The sequence below is a fragment of the Notolepis coatsorum genome, assembly GCF_963971535.1.
Source record: "Notolepis coatsorum genome assembly, chromosome: 5".
In the NCBI taxonomy this organism is placed as follows: domain Eukaryota; kingdom Metazoa; phylum Chordata; class Actinopteri; order Aulopiformes; family Paralepididae; genus Notolepis; species Notolepis coatsorum.
In genome coordinates this window covers 43132084-43156816 of record NC_140169.1, presented here as the reverse complement: position 1 = coordinate 43156816, position 24733 = coordinate 43132084, and the positions used below count along the sequence as shown (strand labels likewise).

Below are 24733 nucleotides of genomic sequence, written 5' to 3'. Positions count from 1 at the left end.
TAGCATACACCTGCTTGAACACAATTTCCGGGGGGTTGTGTGCTTGTGTGTGTAAATGTATGTGTGAACGTGTGTGTGCGTTATGTGGTTATAGGAGAGCATGCTCCCAGATATATATATTTTTTTTATTGATCTTTTTTCCCCTCCATTTTTCCTCCGATTTTCTCCCATCCCAATGTTAGTCGTATGCCAATTCCCAGTCCCTTCCTGGTCGCTGCGCACTTACCCCCCACAGTCAGATAATCTGGGAGAGTGGAGGCTACCACGTGCTTCCTCCGACACACGTCCAGCCAATCACCGCTTCTTTTCACCTGGCAGCGCGGATTCTCATTGAGAGGGCGTAGCGTGTGGGAGGATCACACTATCCCCCTCAAGTCCTATCCGCGCTTAGCAGGCGCCCCGACCGAACTGTAGGAGTCGCTGTTTACAACGACCCGGACCCACCCCGCCAGCTTCTCCCACCCTCTAATACAGCCAATTGTATTAGTGTGGACGGCCAGCCAAGCTGGTGACAACCCCGGAGCTGTGAGCTGGATTCGAACAGCACCCAGATATTTTTAACCCTTTCCCTCCCCCGCACTGAACAAAAAACACAAAAGTAAAAAGTAATAAAAAAAGAAAACGATACATTTTCTTTGAAGTCTTGATATTCACTAGAAAAGATTAGTCATTGCTTCTCTCTAAACAGAACTATGGGCTAGATGTCTATATGCGGTGAAACATCCAGAGTTATATAAGGAAGGTCGGGATTTTCACAGATGGGATACATTTTTTGTTGTTGAAAAAACGGATGTGTAAAAAAAGAGAAGAAATAGACAAAAGTATGGAGGACATTTCACAAAGCTCTAGTTTCCAATAAGATCCAACAATGTTGGTCAGAATATGGCATCTTGGTTGACCTGAACTATTTACCATCTAAGACCAGCGGTTCCCAATCTTTTTGGTTTGTGACCCTAAAACAGGAAACACCTGTTCGCGGACCCCCCCCCCCCCCCCCACATAGTTGAGCATAGACAGAAGAGTGAACTTTGACACAAAATAATGATTTTCATTTACCCTTTTCAGGATATTTAACTTGATGAATGATCGCTGGAGGGCTCTAGACTTCAAATAGTCTTTATTAAATGAGAAAAAAAAGTATATATACGAAAAATGTGTAAACATGATAATGTATTTGTATATCTTATTCACGCTCCCTCAAATTCGTCTTGAGAACCACTGATCTAGATGACGAGGATCAAGCTAGACTTTAGGATCCTTGTTTTTAAGAGCCTCGGAGGGTAGCTTCACAACTGACATGAAGAGTTCATTCATTCAACTAAGCGTGTTATGTTTTAAAGGGACACCCCCCCCCCCACCTTGAACAATCCCATTTCACAATATGGCAATTATTTCAATTCATCCAATAAAACTAAAAAAGCACTTGTACCTACAGTATGTTTTGGTTTTTCAGCCACTGGAAATGGATTTTATGAGTTTGTTTGCAATATTGGGGGAAGTTCATTGACTTCTCCATCTCCCCTCAGGAATCAACAGTTGTGATTGGAGGATCAAGTAAAGAGGGCATGGTTTAAGATGGGTCAATGGGGGTACGAAGCAAGTCATTCAAGTCCTTCTATGCAGTTTACATTATGAAATGGTGAGGAATGAGAAATCCTCTCTAAATCTCATTGACCTCGCCGAAACTTTCTACTTCAAAATAAACCAAAACACCTGGTACAAGTGCTTTCTGATTGACTGACATGGCTCCCAGTTTCTGACAGATCAGTTAGGGTCCTTCACATAGGGTAACCCCCCCCCCCTTACACTACGAAATGGTTAACCCTTTCACTGCAACAATACAGAAGGTTAACCCTTTCACTGCCACACGACAAATGGTTAACCCTTTCACAACCACACTACAGAAGGTTAACCAGTGAAAGGTTAACCATTTGTAGTGTGGTAGTGAAAGGTTAACCGTCTGTAGTGTGTGGTAGTGAAAGGGTTAAGTAACCACGGAAGAAAGAGCGAAAGAAAATTCTCCAGTGCTTGGAACTAGACGGATGAACCATAGGGCTATGATCAGATTGGATGCCTTTTTCTTGCGCTCAAATGCGAGGTGTGGTAAAGTGAACAAGGCGCAACGAGCAATAACGCCCAATTACCATCGCTACCTCCGCTAACGTTACATAAGTTACATATATTATTACTACCGTTAGCATTGATAGCCAACACGAACTAACGTTGGCAACTATTTCTCTTCAGATACCTTGGATGTGAAATCCCTCCCCTTGGTTGATTTGATTGGTCCGTTGACAAATAGGTTGACATTGATGTAGTTTGAAACATTTTCAACTGGGAGGGCCGGAAAAAGAGTTGCTTCAAAAACACCAGGTGCGTAGTTTGGAGAAGACGCTCCTGTTGCCACAAATCCATTGGAAAAATCAGGGCGGGAAAAACAGGCGCTTTCAAAAAGGCTTCCAACGTGATCACAGCATAATTGGACACTCGAAATTGGTCAATTTAGGATCTTCAATGTACAAACTTACGAGGATAATGGTGTTTTATCCGTTAACCCCCAAAAGCCAATATGGGGTTCACAAATAACTAACCTCCAAGAATGCAAACACTGTTTTATGTACTCAATAGAGGCGTTGCTTGCCGTGGCCAAATAAGTCATTTATCAAAAAATGTAGTATCGAAAGTGCCTTGAAAAGGTCTTGGAACCCTTGGGTAGGCCTACATACTGTATGACTAAAAAAGGCTGTGGGGGGGAAATGTTGTTCTTGTATTCCTGTGACTTTTTATGTCCAATTCTACTATGGTAGTCAATGTGGACACTGCACAAGAAAAAGTCACAGGAATTGGCATCCATCTGTACGTAACACCTATTGGAGGGGTGTTGGTCTCTGCTGTATTAGTCACAAATAACAAATTACCACTTGTGAGTTCACAAAGACGCAGATAAACTTAAAAAGTTAAATCGTAATCAGAATATACATCTATTGGATTTAATTGGCCATAGAAATGTATCGGGGTGAGTGCATGTTGATATATATATGTTTTTATTTGTATTTTTTATAAAAAAGGACATTTCTTTGAACAATTGAAACTCATTTAAAGGTCAGATTTCTCTCATATTTTGAGTGTAAGAATCAAGCAGATAATTAACTACATTTTCTTCACAGCCTTTTTTTCCTTCCCCATATCTCCCTGGGACGCCAAAAACCTTGCAAGAAACTGTATACAGTATAAGCTACCATGACAGCCCTGTCAGGACTGAAATGGATGGACTGAAATGAAGGCCAAAAAACAACATGGCGTCTTTTCTCTCAAACACGAAAAAGGAAGAAATAATTATAATGAAAAAAATTCATACATACATTTAAATAAGTCTCCCAAAACAATGGGTGCATAGCACCCACAAGGATTTCTTCTATAAAAGTGTACGTTTGCTGTGTTCGGTTGTATTAATAAGGCCTTTTTGGACAATGGGTTTACAATGGAATGTGCTACAACTGCAAAATAAAAAATAAAAAGGAAAGAATAACGGACAACGTAAAGGACAAGTCACTGAAAATGTCACCAGGATTCTCTATACAAGTCGGTTTCCGACCCCCTGTTGAAAGACTCAGAATAAGTCAAGGAAAAATCCACCCTGAAATATAATTCACATATAACTTATTTCTACAATACTGTACAACTCAGTTTCAATTTGGGGATATGAACACATCTCTCCTTAAGCACCAATAGGGAGGTGTAGTGGTGACGTCATTGTTGTTTCCTGCGCGGTCCACCCTCCTTGAAATCGCAATGTATTTCCACTGGACACATTTCTAAATCGTCTCGTTTAAAATAAAGCATGAACATTGGCACGGTGTACCTTTATGTGTCTATTCATCAACAATCTATAGCTCAACGTGAAAAGAAATATCGCAATTAATCATAAATGTAGCAAAATAACGTTTATGTTTTCGTTCACTGAGGCTGTGACGTGCATCAGGCAACAGCACTGAACGACAGGCTGTGCTGGTAAGTGTAGTTCTTTTTTAACGACAAATTAAACAACCTTATAACTAACTTTATTTCAACCAAAAATGCTTAAACAATAATGTTAGTGATAGAAGGGAACTCATTTTGTGCAAAAATGGAAAGCTTGCCAATGTTCATGAGGCAGAATTATTACAATAGCCGATAATACATTTTCCCAATGATAAATCCCTATACCGGTGGACCGCGCGGGAAACTAAAGTGACATCAGACTACACCTCCCTAGAGACAAGACTCCAGTGATGTCATCATCAAGAGACAACTCCTGGAGCTGCTCTGTAAACAGTGGAACTCCTAGGATGGTAGCCATGGTGATTTCTACTGGGATATATGGGTCCATTTTCTCATTCGGAGAAGTGTGCCCTGGATTTAAATAAAACTCTTTTGGATGTATATTTGCTCAAACACAAATTCTATGAGGCCACAAATTCTGCCTACTGATTCACTGTCAACGGACCAACTCCAAAACATGTCACATGATGACGTCGTCACAAGATTCAGGTGTCGATCCTCTGACGTCCAGCTTAGGGAGACTGTTGTCTAGGTTTACAGATATTGACTGAACTGTCCAAGATCACTGGAATAACAACAATGTAAATTATTTCTTTGCGGTGGATTTTCCCTTTAAATCCCTTGTGTAGTGTAGGGACAAGAGAAGTTCTTCTAATACAAAAAAATATATAAATTTAAACACTGCTAGTTGTCATTTTCATCAAACCACCATGATGATAATTATTGATTTGTAGATCCACTATTAGACATTTTTAACCGATCACAACTAAATTGCCTTTCGCAGGAAACAAAATGGCTTTAAAGTGGACCAACAGGACAGGATCTGTAAGAGCAGTAGAACTGACTGGAGATCAGTGTTTACCAGAGGATTTATTAAAACCACATCTCCATTGCGATTCAGCAAGGTGACGATCTTGGCGGGTGCTGAAAACGGACGAGACTCGACTGCGCCCCCTTGTGCCGAACTGAATGGGAGGCAATCCACAGAGAGACGGCACTGAAAAGCTCTCCCTACTGTTATTTCAGTGTGTACAACAGAGAGCATCAATGGTGCCAAAACACACGGTTTAAATCATAAACAAAAGGACAATGTCATGTTTTTTTTGTTTTGTTATTTAGTTTTTTCAATTTGAAGTCCATTCATTTAGTTTATTTTCTTAAAGGAGGTTTCTGTAAATCCACCCCCCTCCCCTCCTATCTGGAAAAAAGATAGAAAAGAAAATGAAAAAAAAAGAAAGAAAAAAAAGCCGCAATAATAAGGTCCCGCCAGTCCTGTGTGTAAAACTATCATACCTGTACAAACACACACACACACACACACACACACACACACACATCGACACTCGTACACAGACAACACTCGTACTTACACACTTGGGACCTTGGTGAGTATTCACAGATTTCTCTTCTGATAGCATCAGAAGGGGATGATCTATATAAGAGGTCTTTGTAGAAAAGAGGGTTGTGTGTGTGCGTGTGTATGTGTGAGGGGGCGGGGGGGACAGGGGTCACGGTTCATGTCATTGTAAAGGGGGGCAAAGGGAAGGAAGGACGAAGGGGTTGTCATGGGGGTACAAATGGTGGATGGTGTGTTTGTGAGTGACGGGGCCTCTGGGTCTCTGCTGCTCCTGCCTCTCTTCTCTTGGTGGTGGAGGGGCGGGACTAAGGGGTGGGTGTGCGAGTCCAAGAGTATGTGTGTGTGTGTGTGTTCAGTCGTTGTCCTCGTCGTCCTCCTCGCTCTCCTCGATGCCGTCGCTGTCCTCCTGCTCCTCCTCGTCCTCCTCAGTCTCCGGGATGTCCCACTGAGGGTGGTTGTCCAGCATGGCCTTGGCCTCGTGGACCTCCAGCTGGGGGGGGGGGGGGGGGAGAGAGAGAGAGAGAGAGAGAGAGAGAGACAGACAGACAGAGAGAGAGAGAGAGAGACAGAGAGAGAGACAGAGAGAGACAGACGAACGCGTTATAGGCAGTTTCAGTAGTGTGTTGCTACTAGGGAACAGTTTCAGTAGTGTGTTGCTACTAGGGAACAGTTTCAGTGGTGTGTTGCTACTAGGGAACAGTTTCAGTAGTGTGTTGCTACTAGGGAACAGTTTCAGTAGTGTGTTGCTACTAGGGAACAGTTTCAGTGGTGTGTTGTTGCTAGGGAACAGTTTCAGTGGTGTGTTGCTACTAGGGAACAGTTTCAGTGGTGTGTTGCTACTAGGGAACAGTTTCAGTGGTGTGTTGCTACTAGGGAACAGTTTCAGTGGTGTGTTGCTACTAGGGAACAGTTTCAGTGGTGTGTTGCTACTAGGGAACAGTTTCAGTGGTGTGTTGTTGCTACTAGGGAACAGTTTCAGTGGTGTGTTGCTGCTACTAGGGAACAGTTTCAGTGGTGTGTTGTTGCTACTAGGGAACAGTTTCAGTGGTGTGTTGTTGCTACTAGGGAACAGTTTCAATGGTGTGTTGTTGCTGCTAGGGAACAGTTTCAGTGGTGTGTTGCTACTAGGGAACAGTTTCAGTGGTGTGTTGTTGCTACTAGGGAACAGTTTCAGTGGTGTGTTGTTGCTACTAGGGAACAGTTTCAGTGGTGTGTTGTTGCTACTAGGGAACAGTTTCAGTGGTGTGTTGTTGCTACTAGGGAACAGTTTCAGTGGTGTGTTGTTGCTGCTAGGGAACAGTTTCAGTGGTGTGTTGCTACTAGGGAACAGTTTCAGTGGTGTGTTGTTGCTAGGGAACAGTTTCAGTGGTGTGTTGTTGCTACTAGGGAACAGTTTTAGTGGTGTGTTGTTGCTACTAGGGAACAGTTTCAGTGGTGTGTTGTTGCTACTAGGGAACAGTTTCAGTGGTGTGTTGTTGCTAGGGAAGTTTCAGTGGTGTGTTGCTACTAGGGAACAGTTTCAGTGGTGTGTTGTTGCTACTAGGGAACAGTTTCAGTGGTGTGTTGTTGTTGCTATGGAACAGTTTCAGTGGTGTGTTGTTGCTACTAGGGAACAGTTTCAGTGGTGTGTTGTTACTAGGGAACAGTTTCAGTGGTGTGTTGTTGCTACTAGGGAACAGTTTCAGTGGTGTGTTGTTGCTACTAGGGAACAGTTTCAGTGGTGTGTTGTTGTTGCTATGGAACAGTTTCAGTGGTGTGTTGTTGCTACTAGGGAACAGTTTCAGTGGTGTGTTGTTACTAGGGAACAGTTTCAGTGGTGTGTTGTTGCTACTAGGGAACAGTTTCAGTGGTGTGTTTATGTATTTTAAGTTTTTTTTTAACACTTTGATCACCATGGTTAAATTCATAATTTACCATCCCTCGCCAGCTCTATTTGTCTATGGAGAAGTTCCCCTTCTTTGCAGGGCTATAACTTTTTTAATTGTATTGCTAAATTGACATTATTATGGCCCATTCAATGTCCTATATCTATTGTTCAGGGTGTAGCAACGTTATACTTTTTCATTCACATATTCATATTAAAATACGGTCTAAAGTATAAGTATGTTTTTATCGTTTTCTGCAGCTTTCTCCAGAACTTGATTTATAGCCCTAAATGCATTATATTGATGATCAAATACAGTTTGGTAGGAATCTGTGCGAGATAAAAAATGTCAACTGGATGTGCTTCTAGGAGTTACTACGTATGATCTGATGTTGACCGGATGGGCGGGGGGTCGTTTATAATTCCGTGGGCAACGTTATATCATTAATCTAGTGTGGGTGATATGATCATCAGAGCAGTTAGTAAAGAACACGTTGGAAAATAACGCTGGATCTTACCGTATCTTCCTCGCGCCGTTGGGCGATGAGCGTGGAGCAGAGATATTCATATTATGGGATGTAGAAATACCCGATCCATTTCCAGGTTGTATAATAGTATATACGTCCAAATCATGTTGTTTGTCGAGTTATTTGAAACCGATCGACATCCATTGTGTCAAGATGGAGTCCTGCTAATGATAGCGAGTGCCCGGACGAAATATGGGTGAGCACCACTTCATCCACATGACTTCCTGTTTGGCGATCTGCCGATCGGCCACCAGATGGCGCTCTTGAACCGTTAGAGAGTTGAGTGGAGCTCAGCAGTATATCTCAGGTCCCCGGGGGAGAAATATGATTTGGATCACAGATTTTTGAAATATTGATATCAAAGACGTGTTACGGCGTCTTCAGCAGAATGAGCATGGCGGGGAATGACGAGTTACAGCGTTTCCGGCGATTAAAGTGTTAATCCACTTTTTCTCCCATCCCAATTTCGTATCATCCAATTCAACCCTCCCCTGTCTCAAACGCTGTTTCTTGCCTCCCACAAGCCGGCTGCAATGTGGACTAAGTCATACATAGCACGAGTCCCCTCCGATACTCGAGGTAACAGCAGTCGCATCTTTTCACCTGCGCAGTGCGATCTTTCAGCGTCAGGGGTCTGCGCTTTGGAGGGGCGCCGCCCCCATCGCTTCCTGATTCTACTGCGCAGGCGCACCAATCGACCTGTAGGAGTCGCTGTCCACAACGCCCGATCCCCACCCATCAGTTTCCCACCCCCTAATACTGCCAATGTGTATTGGTACGGACGACCAGCTAAACTGAAAGCAATGTGGAACGCTGGGCTCGAACAGGCGAACCCAGCCTCTCTAGTATTCGTGGTGAGCGCCTTGCCCACTGCACCACGTAGCCGCCCTATTTTAAGTATTTTTATTATACTTAACACTTATATATATCTCGGGTTTCCGATAGTTATGTTGAAAGCCACTCACGTGATTTCTCGGATTTTTTTCTTTTTTAGCGATCTGAAATCATATTGCATGACGCGAGCCTACCCGAGTATACCCGAGCGCCGCCGGCGATCATATGTGGAAAAAAGCGCCCACTATCGTCTCCCAGATGACATAAGGGATTTTGGAATGGACTCAATGAAAATGGATGGGGAAAAAAATCCGGTACTCCACATTTTCCAGTCCACTGATCCAGCCGGGGTTACCACAGTTCATTCTGGAGCCTCTCAGCCCCGCGGAATCATGTGTACTACTGTATCACGTTGGATCCATACACTTATCGATTTTTTCGAATGGTGATCAGGAATTGGAATATACCAGTTGGATACCATCTGATGTCAGGTAAGGAATCTATGTTATCAGTGTTAGGATAATCAGACACATTTTGATGAAGATATAGGCTGTTTTGTGAAATGGGCTCTTTCGGTTTCACTGTAAAAGTCCTAGAGGAAATGAACACGGCGATTATCCGTGGGCGGCCCGAATGTGCTTGCGTGCACGTATAATATTGATCATCTAGCGTTTATTTGAAAACGATTCATAAATAGGCCGACGAATATCAACGTTCTGGAATATTCCAGTAAAAGACGATTATCATAGAATGGTCCAGAATGAACTGTTTTTTATCTCAAAACGGGTGCTTTTCTAAATGCTCTGAAACGGAAATGAAGCGATAAAAAACCAATCTGCCTTGACAGCACTGACTGGAAAAGTAGTCTTTGATAAGCGACGGGCAGATTAGACACATAGCCATAATTTAAAACATAGATTAGGCGATATTAACGTTAACATTGAAGTGGACCGTGGCATCAAGGGGGTAAAAAGGAAAACCCGGCGTGGCACTCAAAGTGTTAATATTGAGTCCATTCCACTGACAGATCCAGTGAGAGAACAAAGACAGGTCCTGAGAGCAGCTGAAAGGAAGTATAGAAAGTCACGCCTCACTGCTGACATCGACACATATCACAACCTCTTGTTAACATTCTCCAAAACCATCACTAATGCCAAAGCTTCTTTCTTCCACCATAGGATCGAGGCCTCTGCCAAGAATCTTCGCAAACTGCATGCTACCATGTCCTCCCTCCTCACTCCCCCCCCACCCCCCCCTCCCTCATCTTTCTCTGCCGAAGACTTTGCGATCTTCTTTGAGGAAAAAGTGGAGAACATCCGCAGCTCCTTCTCCCAACCCCCACCCATTCCAAATGCTGAATCGAGAACCTCATCCTTCACTCTGTCATCTTTCTCTCCCATTACAGAAGCAGAGACCCTGACACTGGTAACGTCAAACCGTCCGACTACTTGCCAGCTGGACCAGCTACCCTCCCCACTCCTCCAGACCATAGCACCAGACATCCTCCCATTCCTAACTGCAACCATCAACTCCTCACTCAACTCGGGGGTGGTCCCCACCTCCCTAAAACAAGCCAGAGTCACGCCGCTCATAAAAAAACCAACCCTGAACCCTACCGTCATAGGCAACTACCGTCCTGTCTCTCTTCTCTCCTTCCTTTCTAAAACACTTGAACGTGCTGTATCCAACCAACTTACTGCTTATCTCTTACAGAATGACCTCCTAGACCCTAATCAGTCAGGCTTCAGGACTGGTCACTCCACAGAGACAGCCCTCATTGCGGTCACAGAGGCACTTCACTTAGCAAAAGCGAAAGGCCTCTCCTCTGTCCTGATTCTCCTAGATCTATCTGCAGCCTTCGACACAGTCAACCACCAGATCCTCCTTGCGGCCCTCGCAGGAATGGGAGTGGCTGGCTCTGCGCTGACATGGCTGTCATCATACCTCAATGACCGCTCCTACCAAGTGTCATGGAGAGGGACCCTGTCGGCCACCCGCCCCCTGCGGACGGGTGTCCCCCAGGGCTCGGTTTTAGGACCCCTTCTCTTCTCCCTCTACACTAAATCACTGGGTAACATTATCACGTCTCATGGCTTCTCCTACCATTGTTATGCCGACGATACTCAACTCTTCCTCTCCTTCCCTCCCTCAGATATCCACGTCTCTGAGCGGATCTCGGCCTGTCTGTCCGACATCTCAGCCTGGATGACGTCCAACCACCTCAAACTGAACCTAAGCAAAACGGATACGCCCCTTCCTGACAAAAGAAGCCACCCAACTCCTCGTCCAATCAACAGTCATCTCCCGCCTCGACTACTGCAATGCACTGCTCGCTGGCCTCCCGGCCACTGCCACTAAGCCTCTTCAACTCATTCAGAACGCAGCGGCCCGCCTGATCTCAAACCTACCGAAGTCGGCCCATGTCACCCCACTTCTTAGGGACCTGCACTGGCTCCCCATTGCTGCACGAATCCGCTTCAAGGCCCTCGACCTAGCATACCGTGCGGCAAAGGGAACCGCTCCCGCCTACCTCCGGTCAATGGTCTCTAACTACACACCCTCAAGACCCCTACGCTCTGCATCTTCTGGCCGCCTCAGACCTACTCCTATCCAAGCTCCGGGAGGGTCATCAAAGAGAAGTCGCCTATTCTCAGTCCTTGCCCCACAATGGTGGAATGAACTACCCACCCCAGTTAGGACAGCCGAATCACGTCCAATCTTTCGCCGTCGACTAAAGACGCACTTCTTCAACCATTATCTGAATTAAAAAAAAAATAAAAAAAAATAAAAAAATCTAACCCTAACTAACCGTACTGTCATGCACTTGTCCTAATAAACTAACCTACACTGTAGCACTCAACACTTTGATGAACATTGTTGCTCAGCTGATAGAGTTGTGCCCTTCCTGATGGCTTGTCGTACAGAACTTGTAAGTCGCTTTGGATAAAAGCGTCAGCTAAATGACTAAATGTAAATGTAATATACTTATTTTATTCTACAGTTGCACTTTTTATATCACCACTCTCAGCACTGTCACTTTTTCTTAAATCACTATTATGCTGGTTTTTATTGTGTTTTATACGTATGTGTTCTATTGTTTTATTGACATGCTGCAGGTCGGGGGGGCGAGACCCAAGAATGTTGCTCTGTGTTTGTGAATATGACAAGATGTAGGCCTGCCGCGATAAGCAATAAATCGATTAATTGCCGCGATAATTAAAATGAATGCAATGATTTTGACGGGCGCGATTAATTGCTATTTGCGTGTTTGTTTGAGTCGGAACCAGTGCCCCTTGTCAGTCACTGTCCGTGTTGGGAGGCGGGCCGCTGGCTTTACTACAGAGCACAGCACAGGAGCTCCGTGGGGCTAACGTTACCCCTCATTGTGTCTATTCTACTAGCATTAACGTTACTCATACAATCAATAGCGAGTTATATTGATCACGCTATGTACGATAGCCATGCTAAAACGCTAGCACAACATTAGCACCTAACCTAACAACAAGCCTTAACAAGTCAGCAATCTTTTTGCGAGACTAAACTCTCCGCTCGGTGGCAAATAGTGTTGATGTCGGTTTTGTTTAATCAATAAATGAGGCAGAATACACAGTGACTGTATCCTTTGTTTATTGCACTTGTGCCTGCTGCAAACATAATGATTATGAAATCCTATGCGAGACATTAAAGATGGCGGCGTTCTGTTTTCGTTCAGACTCCCTCAGACTCTCCAATGAGTGACGCGACTCTATTCTGACCAATCAGTGGTCTGCAGTGTTTCACGTGACTTTTCTGGTACCACTTCTACCAATAAGATGCATGCATCTCACTTCTACTCGCTTGGAACCACGACAGAGCAGGGACTAAAAAAGTACCTGATAATCACAACAATACTTCCGGTCCGGTCGGTGGGCTTCAAAATAAAAGTCTAAAACACCGGAAAAGACGGAGCGGTGGGCTTCAAAATAAAAGTTTTGGGAAATACATTTCTCCAAAAAAAATTCTCTAACCGGTCGCAATAATATCGCTTATCGTGATATTTTCGGGGGCAATTAATCGCCCAGCAAAATGTGTTATCGTGGCAGGCCTAACAAGATGCAACAATAAAACTTCAGATTTCTACTCCAGTCGGTCACAACAGGACGTCTACCGGGCGCTGGTGGTAAACAAACCTCACTCCTTTTACTGAAAAAACACTAACAAGACGGCAACACGGCAGCCAGAGACTGTAATGTAACGAGGAACCAGAGCACTGTGGCACATTTGAAGGCAAAAGCCATAATATTACAGATAGCGGCAACAAAGAAAGTACTTTGCTCCAAAACAAAACGTTTTCAGAAAAGAATATTGATTGTGATGTGATTTCATGTTGAGTAAAACTATAATCTACTTGTGGTTAAATGTGAATTTTAACCCTTTCACTACCACACTACAGAAGGTCAACCCTTTCACTGCCACACTACAGAAGGTTAACCCTTTCACTGCCACACTACAAACGGTTCCATCTGTAGTGTGACAGTGAAAGGGTTAACCTTCTATAGTGTGGTAGTGAAAGGGTTAACCTTCTATAGTGTGGTAGTGAAAGGGTTAAAGATGTTTACAAGTAACCACAATCTCCACTAAACGGCTGACACACACACACACACACACACACACACACACACGCACGCACACACACACGCACACACGCACACACACACACCTTGAGTGGTTTGATCTGGTCCAGTCCCAGGTAGGAGTCAGAGCGCAGGATGACTGAATACTGGTAGTTGCCCGTTTTGGAGGGAGCAGGGAACTTCAGCTCCACCTGGTGGACAACAACAAACACAGGACCAACTTGTCAGCAAAACAGTTACCTGTAGCTAACTGAGAATTACATCTAAATAACAGCCACCTGGAGAACAACAAACGGAGCATGTAGCTAACTAAACAAACGTGTAAATACATCTAAGTAAATAGCAGTCAATGTTTAACCATCATCTAATAACTAAACACACATAACGAGTACACACTATAATGAAATAACAAAGTACACACTATAATGAAATAACAGAGACAGAGTACACACTATAATGAAATAACAGAGAGACAGAGTACACACTATAATGAAATAACAGAGAGACAGAGTACACACTATAATGAAATAACAGAGAGACAGAGTACACACTATAATGAAATAACAGAGAGACAGAGTACACACTATAATGAAATAACACAGAGAGACAGAGTACACACTATAATGAAATAACACGGAGACAGAGTACACACTATAATGAAATAACACAGAGACAGAGTACACACTATAATGAAATAACAGAGACAAGAGTACACACTATAATGAAATAACAGAGACAGAGTACACACTATAATGAAATAACAGAGACAAGAGTACACACTATAATGAAATAACACAGAGACAGAGTACACACTATAATGAAATAACAGAGACAAGAGTACACACTATAATGAAATAACAGAGACAGAGTACACACTATAATGAAATAACAGAGACAGAGTACACACTATAATGAAATAACAGAGACAGAGTACACACTATAATGAAATAACAGAGTACACACTAATGAAATAACAGAGTACACACTATAATGAAATAACAGAGAGAGTACACACTATAATGAAATAACAGAGTACACACTATAATGAAATAACAGAGACAGAGTACACACTATAATGAAATAACAGAGACAGAGTACACACTATAATGAAATAACAGAGACAGAGTACACACTATAATGAAATAACAGAGACAAGAGTACACACTATAATGAAATAACAGAGACAGAGTACACACTATAATGAAATAACAGAGACAGAGTACACACTATAATGAAATAACAGAGTACACACTATAATGAAATAACAGAGTACACACTATAATGAAATAACAGAGACAGAGTACACACTATAATGAAATAACAGAGTACACACTATAATGAAATAACAGACAGAGTACACACTATAATGAAATAACAGAGTACACACTATAATGAAATAAGAGACAGAGTACACACTATAATGAAATAACACAGAGACAGAGTACACACTATAATGAAATAACACAGAGACAGAGTACACACTATAATGAAATAACAGAGACAGAGTATACACTATAATGAAATAACAGAGTATACACTATAATGAAATAACAGAGTATACACTATAATGAAATAACAGAGTACACACTATAATGAAATAACAGAGAGACAGAGTACACACTATAATGAAATAACAGAGACAGAGTACACACTATAATGAAATAACAGAGTACACACTATAATGAAATAAGAGAGAGTACACACTATAATGAAATAACAGAGAGTACACACTATCATGAAATAACAGAGACAGAGTACACACTATAATGAAATAACAGAGACAGAGTACACACTATAATGAAATAACACAGAGACAGAGTACACACTATAATGAAATAACAGAAACAGAGTACACACTATAATGAAATAACAGAGACAGAGTACACACTATAATGAAATAACAGAGACAGAGTACACACTATAATGAAATAACAGAGAGTACACTATAATGAAATAACAGAGTACACACTATAATGAAATAACAAAGTACACACTATAATGAAATAACAGAGACAGAGTAGACACTATAATGAAATAACAGAGAGACAGAGTACACACTATAATGAAATAACAGAGAGACAGAGTACACACTATAATGAAATAACAGAGAGACAGAGTACACACTATAATGAAATAACAGAGAGACAGAGTACACACTATAATGAAATAACAGAGAGACAGAGTACACACTATAATGAAATAACACAGAGAGACAGAGTACACACTATAATGAAATAACAGAGAGACAGAGTACACACTATAATGAAATAACACAGAGACAGAGTACACACTATAATGAAATAACAGAGACAAGAGTACACACTATAATGAAATAACAGAGACAAGAGTACACACTATAATGAAATAACAGAGACAGAGTACACACTATAATGAAATAACACAGAGAGACAGAGTACACATTATAATGAAATAACACAGAGAGACAGAGTACACACTATAATGAAATAACACAGAGACAGAGTAGACACTATAATGAAATAACAGAGACAAAAGTACACACTATAATGAAATAACAGAGACAGAGTACACACTATAATGAAATAACAGAGACAAGAGTACACACTATAATGAAATAACAGAGACAGAGTACACACTATAATGAAATAACAGAGAGACAGAGTACACACTATAATGAAATAACAGAGTACACACTAATGAAATAACAGAGTACACACTATAATGAAATAACAGAGTACACACTATAATGAAATAACAGAGACAGAGTACACACTATAATGAAATAACAGAGACAGAGTACACACTATAATGAAATAACAGAGACAGAGTACACACTATAATGAAATAACAGAGACAGAGTACACACTATAATGAAATAACAGAGTACACACTATAATGAAATAACAGAGTACACACTATAATGAAATAACAAAGTACACACTATAATGAAATAACAGAGACAGAGTACACACTATAATGAAATAACAGAGAGACAGAGTACACACTAATGAAATAACAGAGAGACAGAGTAGACACTATAATGAAATAACAGAGAGACAGAGTACACACTATAATGAAATAACAGAGAGACAGAGTACACACTATAATGAAATAACAGAGAGACAGAGTACACACTATAATGAAATAACAGAGAGACAGAGTACACACTATAATGAAATAACAGAGAGACAGAGTACACACTATAATGAAATAACACAGAGAGACAGAGTACACACTATAATGAAATAACAGAGAGACAGAGTACACACTATAATGAAATAACACAGAGACAGAGTACACACTATAATGAAATAACAGAGACAAGAGTACACACTATAATGAAATAACAGAGACAAGAGTACACACTATAATGAAATAACAGAGACAGAGTACACACTATAATGAAATAACACAGAGAGACAGAGTACACATTATAATGAAATAACACAGAGAGACAGAGTACACACTATAATGAAATAACAGAGACAAAAGTACACACTATAATGAAATAACAGAGACAGAGTACACACTATAATGAAATAACAGAGACAAGAGTACACACTATAATGAAATAACAGAGACAGAGTACACACTATAATGAAATAACAGAGAGACAGAGTACACACTATAATGAAATAACAGAGTACACACTAATGAAATAACAGAGTACACACTATAATGAAATAACAGAGTACACACTATAATGAAATAACAGAGACAGAGTACACACTATAATGAAATAACAGAGACAGAGTACACACTATAATGAAATAACAGAGACAGAGTACACACTATAATGAAATAACAGAGACAGAGTACACACTATAATGAAATAACAGAGTACACACTATAATGAAATAACAGAGTACACACTATAATGAAATAACAGAGACAGAGTACACACTATAATGAAATAACAGAGTACACACTATAATGAAATAACAGACAGAGTACACACTATAATGAAATAACAGAGTACACACTATAATGAAATAACAGAGTACACACTATAATGAAATAAGAGACAGAGTACACACTATAATGAAATAACACAGAGACAGAGTACACACTATAATGAAATAACACAGAGACAGAGTACACACTATAATGAAATACACAGAGAGAGTACACACTATAATGTAATAACAGAGACAGAGTATACACTATAATGAAATAACAGAGTACACACTATAATGAAATAACAGAGACAGAGTACACACTATAATGAAATAACAGAGACAGAGTACACACTATAATGAAATAACAGAGTACACACTATAATGAAATAACAGAGACAGAGTACACACTATAATGAAATAACAGAGACAGAGTACACACTATAATGAAATAACACAGAGACAGAGTACACACTATAATGAAATAACAGAGTACACACTAATGAAATAACAGAAACAGAGTACACACTATAATGAAATAACAGAGACAGAGTACACACTATAATGAAATAACAGAGACAGAGTACACACTATAATGAAATAACAGAGTACACACTATAATGAAATAACAGAGAGTACACTATAATGAAATAACAGAGACAGAGTACACACTATAATGAAATAACAGAGAGACAGAGTACACACTATAATGAAATAACAGAGATAGAGTACACACTATAATGAAATAACAGAGGCAGAGTACACACTATAATGAAATAACAGAGTACACACTATAATGAAATAACAGAGACAGAGTACACACTATAATGAAATAACAGAGACAGAGTACACACTATAATGAAATAACAGAGAGTACACACTATAATGAAATAACAGAGTACATACTATAATGAAATAACAGAGAGTACACACTATAATGAAATAACAGAGTACACACTATAATGAAATAACAGAGACAGAGTACACACTATAATGAAATAACAGAGACAGAGTACACACTATAATGAAATAACAGAGACAGAGTACACACTATAATGAAATAACAGAGTACACACTATAATGAAATAACAGAGGCAGAGTACACACTATAATGAAATAACAGAGACAGAGTACACACTATAATGAAATAACAGAGACAGAGTACACACTATAATGAAATAACAGAGTACACACTATAATGAAATAACAGAGACAGAGTACACACTATAATGAAATAACAGAGACAGAGTACACACTATAATGAAATAACAGAGACAGAGTACACACTATAATGAAATAACAGAGTACACACTATAATGAAATAACAGAGACAGAGTACACACTATAATGAAATAACAGAGAGTACACACTATAATGAAATAACAGAGTACACACTATAATGAAATAACAGAGTACACACTATAATGAAATAACAGACAGAGAGCACACTATAATCAAATAACACAGAGGCAGAGTACACACTATAATGAAAACAAAAATAAAAAATAAACCCTGACCAACCCACCAACATCATCTGTCATAAGGTAGAGCATTAACCTCTTAACGCACATCGCAGCACATTTTGTCCTCGTTTGACTGCGTCCCGCTGTTTTAGTGTCTCTGAACCAATACAACGGTTTAAAGCTAAGATGGCCGCCGTTTGATGGAGATGAAAAGCCCTCACCTCCTGTGTCTTTGAGCGTGCAGACGTGGTAGAAATGAAAAGCCCTCACCTCCTCTGTGTCTTTGAGCGTGCAGACGTGGTAGAAATGAAAAGCCCTCACCTCCTCTGTGTCTTTGAGCGTGCAGACGTGGTAGAAATGAAAAGCCCTCACCTCCTGTGTCTTTGAGCGTGCAGACGTGGTAGAAATGAAAAGCCCTCACCTCCTGTGTCTTTGAGCGTGCAGACGTGGTAGAAATGAAAAGCCCTCACCTCCTGTGTCTTTGAGCGTGCAGACGTGGTAGAAATGAAAAGCCCTCACCTCCTCTGTGTCTTTGAGCGTGCAGACGTGGTAGAAATGAAAAGCCCTCACCTCCTCTGTGTCTTTGAGCGTGCAGACGTGGTAGAAATGAAAAGCCCTCACCTCCTGTGTCTTTGAGCGTGCAGACGTGGTAGAAATGAAAAGCCCTCACCTCCTGTGTCTTTGAGCGTGCAGACGTGGTAGAAATGAAAAGCCCTCACCTCCTCTGTGTCTTTGAGCGTGCAGACGTGGTAGAAATGAAAAGCCCTCACCTCCTGTGTCTTTGAGCGTGCAGACGTGGTAGAAATGAAAAGCCCTCACCTCCTGTGTCTTTGAGCGTGCAGACGTGGTAGAAATGAAAAGCCCTCACCTCCTCTGTCTTTGAGCGTGCAGACGTGGTAGAAATGAAAAGCCCTCACCTCCTGTGTCTTTGAGCGTGCAGACGTGGTAGAAATGAAAAGCCCTCACCTCCTCTGTGTCTTTGAGCGTGCAGACGTGGTAGAAATGAAAAGCCCTCACCTCCTCTGTGTCTTTGAGCGTGCAGACGTGGTAGAAATGAAAAGCCCTCACCTCCTGTGTCTTTGAGCGTGCAGACGTGGTAGAAATGAAAAGCCCTCACCTCCTCTGTGTCTTTGAGCGTGCAGACGTGGTAGAAATGAAAAGCCCTCACCTCCTGTGTCTTTGAGCGTGCAGACGTGGTAGAAATGAAAAGCCCTCACCTCCTGTGTCTTTGAGCGTGCAGACGTGGTAGAAATGAAAAGCCCTCACCTCCTCTGTCTTTGAGCGTGCAGACGTGGTAGAAATGAAAAGCCCTCACCTCCTCTGTGTCTTTGAGCGTGCAGACGTGGTAGAAATGAAAAGCCCTCACCTCCTGTGTCTTTGAGCGTGCAGACGTGGTAGAAATGAAAAGCCCTCACCTCCTCTGTCTTTGAGCGTGCAGACGTGGTAGAAATGAAAAGCCCTCATCTCCTCTGTGTCTTTGAGCGTGCAGACGTGGTAGAAATGAAAAGCCCTCACCTCCTCTGTGTCTTTGAGCGTGCAGACGTGGTAGAAATGAAAAGCCCTCACCTCCTCTGTGTCTTTGAGCGTGCAGACGTGGTAGAAATGAAAAGCCCTCACCTCCTGTGTCTTTGAGCGTGCAGACGTGGTAGAAATGAAAAGCCCTCACCTCCTCTGTGTCTTTGAGCGTGCAGACGTGGTAGAAATGAAAAGCCCTCACCTCCTCTGTGTCTTTGAGCGTGCAGACGTGGTAGAAATGAAAAGCCCTCACCTCCTCTGTGTCTTTGAGCGTGCAGACGTGGAGGTTATTCAATGACAACACGTGAAGCACAAATTCACTCATAATTATTATTAATTTACATTATATATATATATATATATATATATATATTTTTTTTTATTATTATTTTCTTTTATTAGAAATGTTTTCCTCTGTAAAAAAAATTCCAGTGAATTTTTTGTGACAGCTCTGAGCTCTCTGATCAGGCCTGTTCATCACATAACTGCAGTGATGGCGAGCTGTCAATCACTATAGTGCAACTTATAGTGCACGGGTTAATAGGCTATTTGAGTCATCTAAGCCCCGCCCGTGCATTATTGCTCACGCCACTCACGAACGGGGATTGAATGATTGACAGCCCTCAAAGTTCTGACACTCAAATCAGAGAAGAGCTCCGTGACTGTGAGATGTCATCAAGTTCTCCGGCTGTTTGATTGATTGAAAATTGTATTAACAGATTGCAGAATGGGTACAATACAGTACAGCTGTAACAACAGTCTGTTTGCTGTGGTGAATACGCATATGTTTGTCTCAAGGCTCTGTACCATTATTACTATCTAAAATGTAATAATTGTGGAATATTACTGTAATGAGCTGTATGTGTATGATCCAAGCGTCCTACGATCCTCATAGGAGCATAACAGGAAAAAGCATTCCATGTGAAGGTATTCTGTATTTTAACTAATAAAGAAACTTGAACTTGAACAACACAGTAGGCTAAATTAAACTTTGCGCCAACATTAGGGCCGCAGCGTGACTGTGATGTCATCACCAGTAATCTCCAGTAATCGGAGATAGTATAAGGAGTTTGGGGGAGGATTCGCGAAACATGCATTTACCTGTGGCCAGGGAGAACCGGGAGTTGCATTGAAACCTACCAAGATAGACCCCCACGACCAAGGTTATCGGACTACCAGGTCAGACGGGCCGACTTAGTCTCGCTCTGAGTGGGCTGGTTGGGGAAGACGAATGGAGACCTTTTTCATCAGAAAATATCGAAGGATGGATTTAATTTACAAGTGATCAGATGGGAGGGAGTCTATTTACGAGGGACAATGCTGAGTGATTTTTTTTTTTTAATATTTAGTAGCTGTGTGGGGCGCGGCGGGTCTGTGTTGATTATGAATTAATTGGCTGTATTTTACTGCGTGCGTTCACTGCGTTGGTATGCGTTCTGCCTTTCTGTGGGTAACGAGCGATTTATTTTGGTCCGCTGTGGCCTGGCCTCTGTGTGCGTGTGTGTGTGTGTGTGTCGTTCAGTTCTATATAGTGCCGAGTGATGTGCATCTGAGATTGATCTGGTGATGCGTTCTGTACAGGGACCGAAACTAGAGAGCGCCACCCGCCATTTGCGCTCAGTTTTTACGTTTGGATCCTCCCACTGAGACGTCTGAGCGCCGTGTGGCGGGCAATCAAATAGTCATGTGAAAACCGAAAATCATGATCCAATTCTTTAGCGGAGTTCTCACTCGCTGTCTCAGCACAGACATGAAGCGCGCACCGCGCACTGCTGCTGCTGCTACCCCCTCCCCACCTGTTTCTGTATGCCTGCATGTAAACAGAGGCTATTGCCTCCGAGTCACCGTGACGTTAGTTAGCACTGCTGCTGCTGCTCCTACCCCTGTATGCCTGCATGTAAACAGAGGCTATTGCCTCCGAGTCACCGTGACGTTAGTTAGCACTGCTGCTGCTGCTCCTACACCTGTATGCCTGCATGTAAACAGAGGCTATTGCCTCCGAGTCACCAAGATGTTAGTTAGCACTGCTGCTGCTGCTCCTACCCCTGTATGCCTGCATGTAAACAGAGGCTATTGCCTCCGAGTCACCGTGACGTTAGTCTAGTCAGTGTGGGACCTTCGTGAGATAACGTTAGCTACCGTTACAAAATGACCCAGTCAACTATTCACTTAGTTTAATACATGAGGCATTGTGTAACGTTATCCAGCCGGCTAGCTACTGATAGCTCCAGACATCAACAAATCCTCCAGCAATAGTCCAGTGCATAATACCTCCGTTGGCTAGGTAACTAGTCACTACGAAATGTTGCAGTAAACTAAATAGTTCACTGAGGCGTTGTCCCAACGCCATCCAGCAGTAGCTACAGATAGCTCCTGGCATCAATGTCCTACAACAACAACATGCGTATTCGAGTCCCTGGTTTACATCGCATGAGTGAGGGCTGCTGAATAGGGTCCAGCTGTAGCTCAGGAGAATCCTTTTGCATGCTGAATGTAGCGTTTAGGGTCCAGCTGCACCCCCGGAGAATCCTTGCTGGAGCTGGAGGCCACTCGAGTATACACACAGACAGTGGAGCTGTTTGCAGACAGCGAGGTGGCGATGTCTCGCAGATAACACAATCACAAGTATGATTATATAATATATATATTTTATTAAAAAAAAAAATTTTATATAAAATAATAATAAAAAAAAATGTTTATCAAAAAAAAGTTGGCAGGTAAGAAATATGCTTGGCGGGTAGATTCTTCCCATCTACCGCCACTGGCCGGTGAGTCAAAAAGTTAATTTCGCTCCCTGGTTCTGTACAACATCTCCTCTCGCTCTTCCTCTCTCCTCCCTCTCTCTCCTCCTCCTCCTCTCTCCTATAGCTATTGATGTGATGTGTGTAAGTGAGGCGTGTGTGTCAAGAGTTACTCCAAGGTATTTATTACTAGTGCCTGTTGTCTTTAACTGTAGTGTCTGTCTGCTGTCTTCATAACCACACTGTGTGTCTATACTTCTTTATTACATTTCTTTTATCTCTCCCGTCCTCCCTAATATTTTTAACTCACAGCCACCACTGCCACACACATTGGGGGATGTTTTAAAAATATAATTTAACATATAATATAATAATTTGTGCTTCACCAAAAGATTTGGTCAGCAGCCGCCACTGGCGTGCAGACGAGGTAGAAATGAAAAGCCCTCACCTCCTGTGTGTCTTTGAGCGTGCAGACGTGGTAGAAATGAAAAGCCCTCACCTCCTCTGTGTCTTTGAGCGTGCAGACGTGGTAGAAATGAAAAGCCCTCACCTCCTGTGTCTTTGAGCGTGCAGACGTGGTAGAAATGAAAAGCCCTCACCTCCTCTGTCTTTGAGCGTGCAGACGTGGTAGAAATGAAAAGCCCTCACCTCCTGTGTCTTTGAGCGTGCAGACGTGGTAGAAATGAAAAGCCCTCACCTCCTGTGTCTTTGAGCGTGCAGACGTGGTAGAAATGAAAAGCCCTCACCTCCTCTGTCTTTGAGCGTGCAGACGTGGTAGAAATGAAAAGCCCTCACCTCCTGTGTCTTTGAGCGTGCAGACGTGGTAGAAATGAAAAGCCCTCACCTCCTGTGTCTTTGAGCGTGCAGACGTGGTAGAAATGAAAAGCCCTCACCTCCTGTGTCTTTGAGTGTGCAGACGTGGTAGAAATGAAAAGCCCTCACCTCCTGTGTCTTTGAGCGTGCAGACGTGGTAGAAATGAAAAGCCCTCACCTCCTGTGTCTTTGAGCGTGCAGACGTGGTAGAAATGAAAAGCCCTCACCTCCTGTGTCTTTGAGCGTGCAGACGTGGTAGAAATGAAAAGCCCTCACCTCCTGTGTCTTTGCGCGTGCAGACGTGGTAGAAATGAAAAGCCCTCACCTCCTGTGTCTTTGAGCGTGCAGACGTGGTAGAAATGAAAAGCCCTCACCTCCTCTGTGTCTTTGAGCGTGCAGACGTGGTAGAAATGAAAAGCCCTCACCTCCTCTGTGTCTTTGAGCGTGCAGACGTGGTAGAAATGAAAAGCCCTCACCTCCTGTGTCTTTGAGCGTGCAGACGTGGTAGAAATGAAAAGCCCTCATCTCCTCTGTGTCTTTGAGCGTGCAGACGTGGTAGAAATGAAAAGCCCTCACCTCCTCTGTGTCTTTGAGCGTGCAGACGTGGTAGAAATGAAAAGCCCTCACCTCCTCTGTGTCTTTGAGCGTGCAGACGTGGTAGGGCATGGACACCAGCGTCTGGTCCCTGCGGTCTGCGATGTAGAGCCACCACCACTCGTGCTTCTCCTCCGGGAAGTAGGTGCTGTAGACGGGGTGGGTGACCTTGGACTTGGTCTCCAGTAGGGCGCGCTCTCGCCTCTGGATACTCTGCTGCAGCTCCTTCCACTCCTGCAGAAGAAGAGAGAGAGGAGGTGGAGGAGGAGAGGGTCATTAGGTTGGATGTAGATAGATTTTGTTTTTTTAAGGGGTGGGTGTGAGCATTCGTGCTTTTAGGGGGGGGGGTTGCTATTTCAGCATTTGTGGTACAATATCATCAAAATCCTTCTGAAGGAAAGAGCGAGGTTTGAGATAGGTCAGTTATACATATGTATAATTATTATTATTATTATTATTATTATGTATATTATTTGCACCATAACCCTAATAAAAA

The 24733-nt window shown here is 42.3% G+C and overlaps 1 protein-coding gene across 1 annotated transcript in view; it reads right to left on the bottom strand.

Moving 5' to 3' along the window:
* Positions 1 to 1011: 1011 nt before the first annotated feature.
* Positions 1012 to 24733, bottom strand: part of sec63 (SEC63 homolog, protein translocation regulator) — a 110409-nt gene continuing 86687 nt past the window's right edge. The window contains exons 18-20 of the mRNA XM_084315353.1: positions 24271 to 24471; positions 13323 to 13427; positions 1012 to 5888 (exon numbers count right to left, since the gene is read on the bottom strand). Coding sequence (XP_084171479.1) covers positions 5751 to 5888; positions 13323 to 13427; positions 24271 to 24471 — 444 coding nt within the window. The 3' untranslated portion in view covers positions 1012 to 5750. The remainder of the gene's footprint in view (positions 5889 to 13322; positions 13428 to 24270; positions 24472 to 24733) is intronic.